The following is a 14,006-nucleotide window of genomic DNA, read 5'->3' as shown; positions in this document are numbered from 1 at the left end:
CGACCCCCGACGCAGGGTCGTTCGTAAAATCGAGATTCACGATGGATTTATGGATATCGTACGATACCGAACGTTATTGTTCGACGATCCGTTCGAGACGCGAGGGCTGAACCCTTCTCGCGGGATCCTCGCGGAATAAGAGATAAATGTAGTCGCTGGGAATGGGAGAGATAAGCGGATCGAGATAGAGCCACGAGTATTACCCCGTCAAGCATGCCGATTTCATTCTAGTCGTTAACGCTTGGGTTTACGTTCGTCGCGCAGAGCTCACTCCGTTGTTCCTGAGAACATTGATGTTCGTACATTTAGATTATGGAAAGTAGGGGTTAGAAGGAGCGGACGGTTAGGATAGAAATGCAGTCGCGTCGATCAACGTGTTCGCTGGCAGCGTTTATTTCGGTGACGATCGTCTGAATTGTAATACTTTATTCGATGCAAATCTGCTGAACAAAATAGTGAAAGAATGAAGCTAAAACGAGTCCATCGAGTTTCTAAATATAATGCCGTAGCTTGTAACGTTAAATGATAGAATCTATAGGATTCATTTCATTTCCTTGTGTAAAATATAGGATTGCGGTCGTCGCAAATATGCGACGCTGCTAGCGAACGTGTTAACATCGACGTGAACGTTTGCCAAATAACGTTTATGAAATTCGATGTGCGTCCAATCGCGTTCCGTGAGGTCAGCTTCAAACATTAGCTTCATAGTCATTTATAATACACTTTATTCTATCGTTCCTAGAAACATAGTTGTTGATTCATATACATCTTAGAAATTAGACCTTTGAAAACCGAGATTTCGAATACGTGTTCGTATAGTTCAACCAAAATCGACTAAATTGTGTTTACAAAATTTCATGTCCGTCGAATTGACTTCTGGAAAGTGTGTTAACGGAAACGCGATCCCTCGTGAAGAATCGCGCGCGTTACGCGCAGCTCGGCGAACCGGTGTTGACTCGACGCCTCCGACGATCTTATCGCCTCGTCTCCTCGAACCTAAAACTGGTAGCCGATCGTGATACGCGTAACTTTGTATACAGACGTAACGTGCAGATAGGGCTCAGGATTATCGGTCGCGAGAGTCTCGGGAACCCGCATGGCTGATAACGGGAACGACGAACCGTAGCGTTCGCGTTACCGCGGCTCGCTTTACATTCCGTAAGAGAGACTGTCTACGAGACACCGATCGTTGACGAATCGGTCTGAATCATCGTGGTATTCCACGCTGTTCTCTTTCCGGAAATAGATTACAAACCCTTCGCGGTCTTATATCGAGACAGACTCGCGAATAACTTTAAGGATATACTATTTTACGCATTAAAAGTAGAATACATTCTACAATGATTGTTTGGTTCTGCATTTAACACGTTGAACGTTGCATGATTTCATAAAGCAAAATACTCGAAATGGAAAAAATATAAGATTAAATCATTTGATTGAATTGCATTGTTATTGTTGCAAATTTATCTAACTGAATATCACCGTAGTAGCTAGCATTATTTATGATATAGAAATGTTTTGGCATTCAACCTGTTAAATTTTCAAAATCATTGTATAAGCTATTCTATTACTTTTATTCACCTTCAATCGATTCACCCAGTGAGTCACTGAATTGTTATCCTTTAAAGCAAACGTATATATAGAATATGCTTGGAACTTGTCTTGTTTTCAATAAATTATTAGGGACGAGGTAGTCGGATCGATTATTGTTGATTAAGAAATCATAGGGCGAGGGGTTGAAACAGTTCCAACGAATACACGAAACTAAAAACGCTCGGCACAGGGTGAGGGTGAAAAGTCGTCGATTTATTTCGCGCCGCGAGAAGTCCATATGGCGGATCGATAAGCGTGCCGTTCGATTTCATTCGGAAATTCGAAAGTTGCCCGAAGGTTCGGCTGTTTCGCACGTGCATCGAGCACTTTCGAGGTGAAACGCCGCGTCTACGAGAGAGCACACACGGTGTTTTAATAAGATGCACCCTCGTTGATGCGAAGATATACGGAACCTAGCTGGCTGCATTATTACCGGAATGAATAATTATGTTTTACGGTGGCTGGTTGGTGGGTCGGTCGGTCGGTCGTCTTTCGTATGCAACGCGCGCGATACGAGCCACCGCGAATACATAGAAATTTACGCACCGTGAACGCGGCGCGATATATAGAGCCCGCTCGATCGAGCCGTAATAACAGCTTTCCCGGCAATAACGCGGGCGACCGTGCGCCCACAGTTTCGCCTCTGCGAACGGTTCTCTATCGACTTTTCGATCTTTCACGTTTCGTGGGACGGCGGCCCTTCTTTTATTCGTACGTTACGCCAACGGTGCAACGTAGCGCCGCACCGGTACGAATTAATCCGTTTTGTCCCGCAAGCAATTCCTTTCGAGTTAATCCTTCGCGGAAATCATATATCAATTGCTTAAGCAATAGGAAAAAAGGAAACTACGTACCGATTTCTCGGCGTTTGACTAATTAAATCATTTGTCTGCGAGTTAGTCTTCCAAATATGAACTTCATCCTGTCGAGATGTCGACATTCGTCCACAAAGGGTTAAAGAATATAGTACCGTCGCAATGGGGCGAAATGGGTTGAGTTCCATGTTTAGAATGTCACCCATGGCTTTTCACCTCACGACGGATCGATTAATCAACGTTGTTTTCTCTGTCGCAGTTGCCGGCGCCTCTGCCGATATGCAAGGAGTGTCTCGGTGCAACGATAGCCGCGAACAACAACAACACGAAGCGGAACGCCGCGGAAAAGCTGAGCAGGTGTAGCGTGTGCGGCGCGGCGCTGCACAACTCGTGCGCGCCGCCGGACCTCTCGATCCTCGTGGACAGGGGGATCACGTGGTCTTGCGACGACTGCTCACCGACCTGCGCCGGCTGCCAGCTGGACCAGGAGTCGCAGAACTACCTGGTGAAATGCGCCGGCTGCGTAAAATGTTACCATCCCACCTGCCTGGACCCGGGCCTCGACAAGAAGAACAAGGCACCCTGGAGGTGTCGGCACTGTCAGACGGCGCACACGCCGGTCTCGAAGGACGACGGGAAGAAGGGCAAGGCGCAAGACGCGGCCTCCCTAGACGACACACCGACCAGCGCGAGGAAGAGAATCAGCAAGTTACGAGAGAATAGAAAGTAAGGAGCGGCGACACGGTCAGCAGAAAACGAACGGGATCCTCTCGTTCGATTCCAGACGTCTCCGACGGGGATATCGAACGGAGGGTCGTTCGTCCGACGACGGGGTTTAATGGACGATGCTGTCGCGTCGGATGTGTTTCAGATCGGCGGTGTCCAGAAAGAGCTTGACGATCGCGACTCCGGGCAAGAAAGGCGGTGCTGGAGTGGCACAGGTGGACAGCAGCTCGGACGGTAATGCGGGTGTTGTCTCCCCTCGTCAACCACCTTTAATTTCCTCTCCTCTACCACAACCCCCCGCCCCACTCGCAGGCCAGGGTAGGCTACTCGAAGAAAAGAACGACCGGATCTCGAAGGAGAAGCAAAAGTTCTTTAGGCTGAGCGCATTTAACGCGGAGCACAATAAGCTGAAGCGGGTGGGGGGCGGCGGTGATAAGTCTAAGTCCTCGCAGAACGTTAGTCCTAGGTTGACTCGGGGTAACGCGAGCCAGAAGAAGCCCCCGGTACCCGGCAAAAGGGCCTCGTTAGCGTCTAGCAGCAGCGGCAGCAGCAGCGGCAGTGACGCGACCGACACCGATTCCTCGGAGGGCAGCGACTCCACCGACGACGACGATGACGACGATGACGACGATGACGACGATGACGACGACGAGGAGGAGGAGGAGGAAGAAGAGGAGGACGAAGAGGGTAACAGCTCGAGCGAATCGAGCGACTCCTCGGAGGAGGAGGACGCGAGAGAGCCTGGCCGCCGGCTGGTGGTCGAGTCCCCGAAACCGAGGAGTCCGTTCTCTTGCGACCTCAGCGAAGACAAGCCCTGGGGCTTCGCCGCGGCCGCGGCTGCCGCCAAGCTTAACTCGGAGTCGCCGTTTTTCAGTAACATCAACAACACCTTCGGCGCCCCGTTGCCCAAGCTGGACGTGGGCGGCACGCCGACCTTTGGCCTGCACATACAACCGGCCGCGAACTCCGGCCTCGACAACAAGAAAAAACAGAAGAACGAACGCGCTGGTATCGCGTCCGCCGGGTTCGCCGCCGGCGTCGACAACAAAGCGAAGCCTGGCGCTGGCCAGCTGAAAGGCCTGATCGACGGTTTGAGCCACTTCTTTTCAGTGCCCACGAACAGTAGGGCAAGGTCCGGCGGGGCTGCGCCCAATTACGCGCCGGACAGGAGAAAACGGCCTAACCCGGAACCAGACCCGAGCAAAATCGGCGGCGGTACCGCGAGCAAGCTTCCCAGAGGAGCGCAAACTAACAAAAGAGACGTCTCGCCCGCGGTAGTCGCCACCGGGAAGTCGAAGGACAGAAAGAAGGCGGCAGAGGCGAGAGAGGAAGCACCGAGAGTGCCAAGGCCAGGGATTTTCACGCCCTCTGACGAGAGCCTGTTCGTGGTGGGCACGCTGAACGAGAAGCTGCCGAAGATGACGCCGTCGAATCTCGTGAAAACCGCGGTGAACAGTAAGAGGCACGAACACGAGAGGAGGAAGCTGATGAAAGACGACGCGTCGCTAGTGAAGTGCGCTGCGACGGACGCGTCGCTGTCCTCGCCGTCGTCCTCGCCGTCCTCCCTCAGGCACGAGCACTACCCGCGAAAGCGAAACAACATCAACAATAACAACAACATCAACATCAACAACAATAATAACAGCAACACGGTCACGGAGACGACCAACAATCAGACGACACGCCACCCTGTGCCCGCTGTTTCGAAGTCCGGCCTGTGTTCCGATTCCGTGAAATCAAATCCTAGCCTAAAGTCCAATCCACGAGCCTGTACTAGCGCCACCACCACCAACACCACCACGACACCCCGCGCGACACCCTGCTCCACCAGGAAGGGTAAGAGTCTATCCCCGACCCGTTCACGAAGTCCCTTAACCTCGATGATGCACCCAAAAAAAAGTCGCAAAAAGAAAAATTCCCCTCTAATCTAATCCTCGCTCACCACCACGTGGATGTGTTGGCGGTGTGGTGTGGTATATGATATGTGTGTGTACATGTGACTCTGACACGTAACTTCTTTTCCAGGATCAACGTGATTGTTCTTTCGTGCTGCGCGCGATCTCGCTCGATCGGATCTCTGTCTTTCTTTTTTTTCTCTCTCTTTTTCTCTCACTCTTCTCTTTCTCTCTCTCTCTCGATTTTTGTCTTTATCTCTCTCTGTCTCTTTATCTTTCTCTCCCTCCGTATATATACATATATATTATATATATGCATATGTATTTCTGTCTCTCGTTTCCTCTTGTTCCAACGAACGTGTGTTAGTCATTTTTTTTATCTCGTTCAATCGGCCGGGAACGCCGTCACGCGTTCGAGCACAGAACAATCAGGTTCCTCGATAGGATGTTTATCGGTCACACGGTGTAAAACCGATGGAAATGCGTCTCTCACGGTGGCGGGTAGATTCTCGAGACGGATGGACGAGGATCCGACGCCGGTGCACGCCCGATCGACGGGGATTTCCATTCGTTTTACACCACGTATACTTACGTGGTTTACTGCATGTCACTAATTATGTTTTTTTTCTACTTGGCTCTGGCACACTTAACTCTCCTTTAATCCACGCCGCATATTCGTAGGGTACACGACTAGTGCACGCCCGCCAAATCACCCGACTGTACGCGCAATGGTTTCGCACAGTTTCGTTCCGTCTCGTCTCGTTTCGTTTCGTTTCGTTTCGTTTCCTTTCGTTTCGTTTCCTTTCGTTTCGTTTCGTTTCGTTTCGTTTCGTTTCGTTCAGTTTCGTTTTGTTTCGGGGAAAAGATACGCGCTTTACACGGAGACCGCCGAAACTGTTAGAATCGTCGCGACGTACGAAGCCTCGAGGAGAAATCGTCGAAGCCACGTATCCTTCGATCCCGCTCTCCCTTCCACCAAGCAACAAGCGGAAGTTACTGTACTGGTCAGTTTTCCAGGACGAAGAAATACGGCACTGGGTGGCATTACCTCACTCAGCCGCCCCGTATTAGTCGAAACTGGAGTCTACCTGCTGCTGCTGACGTTTAGCAGGCACTGTTGTGTTGTGTAAACTCGAGGCCCTCCGCAGAGCGCAGAACGAATGCCCTTTTGCCACCGAAGAGCCAGCTACGATACTCTGCCAACACATCCCACGAAAATCCGACTTCCCCACAGCTTTGCTTTCTTTGGAATCTACCGTACTCACAGTTATTAACAGCTAATCCGTTACGTTACCGCCAGAACTACTCACTTCTTGAGGTTGCGCACTCTGGTTAACATCACGCTTGCCATTCGCGTAACATCGAAGTAACATTCGCTTTTCCGGTCGACGATAGAAATCCTGCCGCTAGTCGCGGTACACTCGGTGTTCGCATTTTCGTTCCGCGATCGTTCGTTCGCCGGGAGAACCACACGCGAGTATCGCGACCTAGAACCGCGTCTCTCTCCACTTGGAACGTTTCTCTCGATAGAGATGGCTCGACGTAGAACTCTACTTTCGTCGTTCTCTATTCGTCCAACGGCGATGCGCGAGCACGAGACGAATCAACCGATCCAATTCTGATTACAGAGGAGCCGATTCTGCCGCAAACCTTGCCACCCGGCGTTACGCAAAAGGACGTCGATCTATTCAAAGACGCCCGAGACAGGGCGGCTCGACTGACCGTTTCGAACGGTGACGGCGAGGAGGCCGTGACCGTCAGTCCCGGGAATAGTAGTTCCACGGGCGGCAACGGATCACGGAACCCCGCCGCCATCGTTTTCGGCCGGTACGAAGTAGAGACGTGGTACTCCAGCCCGTTCCCCCAGGAGTACGCGAGATTACCGAAGCTGTTCTTCTGTGAGTTTTGCCTAAAGTACACGAAGAGTCGAGCGGTACTCGACAGACACATGGACAAGTGTCAGTGGAGGCATCCACCAGCCACCGAAATCTATAGGTGTAACGGACTGTCCGTTTTCGAGGTTTGTTCCCATTCATCGTTTATATGATTCGTTGTCAAATCGATAATGAATTCTTATTCAAATCCATCCGAAGTTTGATCTCCTTAACCCCGGCTGTTCTTCGTCCTTTCAGATTGACGGTAACGTGAACAAGATTTACTGTCAGAACCTGTGTCTATTAGCAAAATTGTTCTTGGATCACAAGACGCTGTACTACGACGTGGAGCCGTTCCTGTTTTACGCGGTGACGAAAAACGACAAGTACGGCTGCCACCTGGTCGGCTACTTCAGCAAGGAGAAACATTGCCCCGCTCAGAGATACAACGTATCCTGCATCATGACTCTACCGCAGTATCAGAGGCAGGGCTTCGGTAGGTTTCTCATCGAGTTCAGTTACCTGTTGTCCAAGGTCGAGGGCATCCCCGGCACCCCGGAGAAGCCTCTATCGGATCTTGGTCGCGTCTCGTATCACTCGTTTTGGAAGAGCGTCGTCCTCGAGTACCTCGACGCTCACAGAGACTCAACGGACATCAAGCTGGGCGACATCACAAAAGAGACAGGCGTGTCGGCTCACGATATCGCAACCGCCATGCAGTTGTTGGGATTCATCAAGACGGTCCATTTGCCCGGCGAAGGGAACTCGAAGGTGGCTGTGGTAGTCGATTGGGGCAAAGTGGACGCTCACATGGCGAGAGTGCGCAAGAGTTCCCGCATCAAGTTGGACCCGGACTGTCTCAGATGGATCCCGTTGCTCACGCAGATACCGAATCCCTACCAAAGCCCGGAGGAGAGCGGTGACACCAGTTCCGAGTCCTCTCCCGTGGCGGAGCCTAAACAGATGCCCGCGATTGTCGAGAAGATTCAGAAAGTGAAAATCAAGAAGAAGCCTAGGGGCAGAAGACTAGGTCAAAGAAGGTCATCACCGTTAAAGCAGAAGAGCCCGCAGAAGTCTACCGCCGTGCACAAGGAGATCTCTAGAGAGTCCAGGGATGCGAAAGAAGCGACGAAGGAAGCGAGATCGTTGAAAGAATCGAAGGAGTCGAAGGATACGAAGGGGACGAAGGAACAGGAAAGGGAGACTCGTACCACTTCCGCGACGCCTGAGTCGACGAAGGAATCGATGGAAGTCGAGACGAAGAATGTCCCGACGACGCCAAGGAATTCCAGGTCAGTGACGACCGCAAAAAACGCCGCGAACAACGCGACAAGCCCAACGAAAGCGACGCCGCTGTCGACCATGTCGAGGCGAAGGATCAGGACACCGAAGACTCCTATGGTGGTCGAATCCGTCGCGACGACAGTGACACCTCTCCGCAAACGAAAACATTCCGAAAAGACTGAAGCCGAGGAGAAGGAGGAGAAGTCGGAGGTTAGCTCGAGGAAGAGGACTCGAGAGTCTTTGAGGGAGAAGGAGAAAGAGAAAGAGAAAGAAAAGGAGAAGGAAAAAGAGAAGGAGAAGGAACACCGGGAGAAAGAGAAGCCCAAGGAGAAGGAGAAGACGAAGGACAAAGATTCACCGAGGGACAAGGACAACGCCGCGGAGCCGGAGAAGACGTCGCCCAAAACGGCGACGTCCGTTTCTTCGTCCTCGGCGGTGCAGAAACCGGCGAAGAAGCAGTGCAAGGTGGACGACATCCTGCTGAAGGTGACGAGTAGACAGACCAAGTACTTGCAGGCGAAACAGGCCAAGGAAAAGAAGATCGCCGAGGAGGCACAGTGCAACGGCAAAGACGAAACCAAGGAGACGAAGACGTCCCCGCCGATGTCGAGGCGGGGACGAGCGAAAGCCGAGAAAGAAGCGTTGAAGATGCCTCAGTTGAAACCAGAAACACCTGCCGACGACAGACCAGAGAGTCCTGTGATACCTCCACCTGCGTTATCCCCGTCGGCTGGCTCCGAGAAACCCGACTCTCCACGGCAGAAGGAATCACCCGTTCCGGAGCTGTCTGTCTCCATCTCCAAGGAGGATAGTGCCGAAACGAGCAAGAATGAAAGCGTGGAAGAGAGCGCGACGATCGTGCCACCGGAAGCGGAGACGGCGTCCGCGAGTCCCGGCGAATACGAAGGAGGCGACGAAGACGAAGGGGAGGAAGAAGTACCTGCGCCACGGCCAAAATCCGTGCAACAGTGTTCGAGCAACCCGGAGACTGATTCGAGCGAGCAACCAGAGAAAACGGTAGATACGACGACGACGGTTCCGGAGAAGGAGCCGGAGGAGACGGAGAAGTGCTTGCCGCAAAAGGTCGAGTTGGAAACACGGGACGTGGATCAGGAGAGCGAAGCTCCGAAAGAATGTGATAAAGACTCGGAGACCGAGAAAGCGATTTCTCGTAGCCCGGAAACGTCGAAATTGGTACCTGAAGTTCCCTCGCCCAAAGGGGAGGAAACCGAAAAGTTCGTAGCTATTACTCAGGATATTGATAGCCCTAAGGAAGAGACGATTTCCGAGAGGATAATGCTTAAGGAGACGAAAGAAGAGTCGACACGGCCAAAGATCGAAACATCTCCGGCAACGCCTACGGATAAGAAGGAGTCGAGCGTCGTTTCGAATATCGCCTCGCCGGAAACTGAACCGCTAACACCGCAGGAGAAGCCGTTGCCGATCATGGAGCAACAAGAAACCATGCATCTTCATCAAACGCAGCCGGAGGAGATGAAGCAGAACTCTCCTGAGAGCGGGAAGACAACGCCGCACTTGGAGAATCCTGGTTCGGTGAAGCGGACGCCACCTTCGCAGCCGGACCTACCTTCGATGGGAGTTTACACGCCCGACTCGACCACGAATTCGGTCCACTCGTTGCACTATGGTCAGTGCGACCTGGACGTCAGTCAGCTGGGATTGGAGTCTCCAACCTCGATATCCAGCGATCTGGCGTCCCAGAACAGCGTCGAGAGGCCGCCCAGCGCTCTGCCGTCGATGCCGGCCTCGGTCACCGTTCCCATCTCCGTGTCCATGCAGATTGCACCACCGGCCACGTCCGTGGCCGTGAATATATCGCCCCAGGTCCAATACGCCGACTGCTCGATGCCTCAACACACGCCACCGGCACACGTCAGCATTCACCCGATGCATCAGCCTCATACACCGCAGCCTCTCCAACAGCCGAGGACTCCGCAGTCGCACACTCCGCAGAGTATACCCACGCAGAGTCCACAGCCGCTTCCTCAGAGCCACACGCCGCAACCGTTACCGCAGTCCCATACGCCACAGCCCTTGCCTCAGTCTCACACGCCTCAAAGCATTCCCACGCAGAGTCCGCAGCCTTTGCCGCAATCTCACACGCCCCAACCGATGCAGTTGTCATTGGCTCAGCAAACGCAGAGCCAGAGTATGACGCATACCCAACAGTCTCAGCAGTCTCAGCCGTCTCAACCGCAGCAACAGTCAACACATCAACAGCAACAGCAGCAACAACAGCAACAACAGCAGCAACAGCAGCAGCAACAACAACAGTCGCAGACGCAGTCCCACAGCAATAAGAGGGCCAGTGGTTCGCAGACGACTCACAGGTCGAGGTCGGCGCAACAGAGCAGCAGGTCTCATCGAACCACACCTCCGACGCCACACACTCAAGCCTCTTCTCAACACGCGACGTCTCATGCGAGCTCGCACACGAGCTCTCACACCAGCCATACGACAGTGGCGCACACGAGCCACGTACCGCCTCAGTATCAGCAGTCTTCATCGATGAGCGTACCACCGGTACCCCATCCGCACTCTCACACGCACGCCGCTCACTCGCACAACATGGCCGTGATCTCGCAAGGAAACTACATGGCTGTCGCCTCGCAGACCTTCCCCACGCAGAACACTTACGTGATCCAGCACGGAAGCCGCAGATCCGGCGCGCCGACGCCTTGCACCACGGCAACGAACTTCTATATACAGACCAGCGCGATGCCCCCGCATTCACACACACCCGCGCCGTCTTTGTCGGCCTCTGGGAACCATCAGACAACCAACTCGTGTAGCCTAGCGAAGTTGCAACAGCTGACGAACGGTTTGGAGATGATACCACCTACACCGTCGCCAGCCATGAACCTGACGCCACCGCCCCCGATCCCGCACACGATGACACCGCCTCAGACATCGAGGCAACTCCCAACCCCTCCTCAGGTGCCCCTCGGGTACGCGAAGAACTACTATAATGTGAACACGGTGCCACCACCCGGCACGCCCGGCCCCCCGAGCAGATCGACCTCGAGGTCCTCCGCAAACGCCGCCAACATGGCGTCTTTGACTCAACCGTATCCCAGCGAGAGCCTGTACAGACAAACTCTCGACCCGGGAAGTACCTGTCCTCAAATGCAGAGCGCCGCTAGCCGGGTCAGCCCGAACGTAGCGCTCAACACGAATCTCATGGCCCAGTATGGTTATAGGGTGGCTCAGCCAGCCACCGGTTACATGAACCAAGCGGCTCAACTCGGCGGCTTCATGAATCAAGCTAGCCAGCTACCGGTTGGCGTGGTGAACGTACCCGCGCCGTATCCCCAGGACCCGCATCAGCAGAATCCGACTGCAGTGTACACCACGTACCACGGGTACATCAACGGTGGCCTGATGCAGCCTTTGAACAGCTCCATGAGGCCACGCTAGCCCCGGAATTCACTTGAACGCACACTCCCGCGTACGCAACAAAGAAGCTTCGACGTAGAGGCGACCGTTACTCGTGGCTCTTCGTCCGCTTAACAGCGATCGTCGTTTTTTCAAGCAAGTTGACGGGTTCTCCGCGATACGAAAAGCGACGATACGGATCTCGGTTGCATCGCCCTGGCGAGATCACATCTGAACTCTAGCGGCAACAGCAGCAGACCTTACCCCCGAGCGAATAGTTGTGCCGGGATCGTTGCTTCCTTGCGTTCGCTTCCACGCAGACTTGTACCCGGCGAAGAAGCGCTGCGCGCGGTAGCCCATTTTAATCCGTGAGAAGGAGAGACAAGCGTTTCGTTTCACTGTACCACTGGACCACGAGTCTAACGCGCGCGTTCTCCGTTCCGATTTTATCCGCTGACCAGACGGTGTCGACGCCCGAACCCCTTTCCAAAGTCCGTTCAGTCTCGGGGCTGACGCGCGATCGCGCTTCTCGCGACGAAGGGCGGCAAGCATTTCTTCGCGAAACCGGGAAGAGTTTCGTATCGGAAAGAATTCGTAACTTGTCGATGCGTATGTACTAAACCTATGCCGCGCCGGTACGATCACGGTGTCGGATAGGAAATTGCGGAGCATGGGTTCTTCGTGACTTGTGCATTTACAAAACGGTTGACTATTATGTACCTTGGGGGTCGATCCACCGATCGATCGAGGTAGAAAAAGGAAATATATATATGTACATGTATATTTTCCTCTTACCACAAACCCACCCCCGCCCATTTTTGAATCTACCATCGACAAAACGGATACCTATTTTTTAGTAGGGCATTCCCTCTTAAGATCGCAACAGTGTTACGTTTTGTGTATAATAATGATAATATATATACCTATATATTTATATGAATATATATATACGCGCAGCGTATATATGTCTTTATATAAATATATACATATAAACACTTACAAAGAATATTCTGTTTGATATTATCGATTGTTGAACGTTGTTGTTTACGTTTTCTTCGAGGCACGCTGTACTTTACTGTATCATAAAATACTTACTGCTACGATCATTCGAATTGTATTATTGCGAATTAATTATTAACGGCTGTCAAAAGTCAGGATCATCGTGAAAGGCGTTCGTTGCCCATTTACCGTGTTATCATCGTTTGTCGTCAGCATCGAATACCGCGTTATTCTTCTTATCACCACCACAATCACCACCATCACCACCACCACCCACCACCACCACCACCACCACCACCACCACCACCACCACCACTACCACCACCACCACCACCACCACCATCGCAACCATTACCATATTCCCACCTTCCTTCCACACCCCTTCACGTGATACCGCCCTAATCGTGATCATCATTATTATTATTTCTATCGATTACTATTATCATTATTAATATTATTATTTCTATGATTATTAATATTATTACTATTATTATCATCATGATACCCAATCCAATATACAGTTATAGTTTTACCCGATTCAAGCGGACCGTTTTTACACGGTCCCCGAGACAGATTAGGGAAACCGAGAGACACAAAGGACAAATTACATTCGTCGTTACTCTCTATTGTATGTAATAATGGTTTTTATTCTAGCTAGCATTTGGAGTGAAAGGGCACACACCACGTATACACGCGACATATACAAACGAAAACACACAGGCATACAACGCGACTTCTAAACGTACATGACACACGCGACATCCACGTACGAATACACAGACACACATACACACACATACATACACACACGCATACTTAGATTCGAGAAGGATTATGACTGCGTATATAACACAAACTCTTCCACGGAGCGTCGTAAAAAATTTATGCGGAAATTATTTTTTGTATCGAATCGTGAAGAGAGAAAGAGGAAGAGCGCGAGAGAGAGCGAGCGAGAGAGCGAGAGCGAGAGAGAGAAAGAGAGAGAGAGAAAGTGAAAATGAGAATGAGAGAGCGAGCGAACGAGCGAGAGGGAGAGAGAGAAAGCGAGCGAGACCGAGAGAGAACGAGAAAGAAAGAGTGAAAAATAAAGGGGAAACACGCGGCTCCACTACCGTTTCCCTTCGACCTGTGTATGTAGGGAAATACATAAAAATGGTGCTCGTTCGTGTACGTTGAATTGTAATTTCCCTGCCACGCGTCGGCGACGCTTCGCGGAACGGTCGCGAACAAAATAATAATATATTTATGGTACGTTAACGAATTCGATTTTTCCAGAGGAGTACGTGACCCGATAAGAATTGTGCGAGAGAGGCAGAAGGCCTTCTGCTGCCCGGTTTTTAGCATAACTCTTTAAACGGATAAGAAAGGTCATTAATAGTGTAAAAATACATCAATATTTATTGTACATAGATCTAAAAAAAAAC

General features: G+C 51.8%; 1 protein-coding gene across 6 annotated transcripts in view; it reads left to right on the top strand.

Moving 5' to 3' along the window:
- enok (histone acetyltransferase enoki mushroom) overlaps window positions 1–13,869 on the top strand; it is a 31,023-nt gene extending 17,154 nt beyond the window's left edge. For 5 of the 6 annotated variants that reach the window (XM_031977078.2, XM_031977081.2, XM_076373535.1 and 2 more), the window contains 4 exons: window positions 2,668–3,134; window positions 3,280–4,970; window positions 6,658–7,049; window positions 7,162–13,869. In XM_031977078.2, the coding sequence (XP_031832938.2) occupies window positions 2,668–3,134; window positions 3,280–4,970; window positions 6,658–7,049; window positions 7,162–11,625 (7,014 nt within the window). In that variant the 3' untranslated portion in view covers window positions 11,626–13,869. The remainder of the gene's footprint in view (window positions 1–2,667; window positions 3,135–3,279; window positions 4,971–6,657; window positions 7,050–7,161) is intronic. The other variant, XM_076373536.1, reaches the window with a different exon arrangement.
- Window positions 13,870–14,006: the final 137 nt, after the last annotated feature.

This window comes from Nomia melanderi, chromosome 14, assembly GCF_051020985.1.
Source record: "Nomia melanderi isolate GNS246 chromosome 14, iyNomMela1, whole genome shotgun sequence".
Lineage (NCBI taxonomy): Eukaryota > Metazoa > Arthropoda > Insecta > Hymenoptera > Halictidae > Nomia > Nomia melanderi.
The sequence above is the reverse complement of the archived record's forward strand: the minus strand, read 5'-3'. Positions and strand labels throughout refer to the sequence as shown.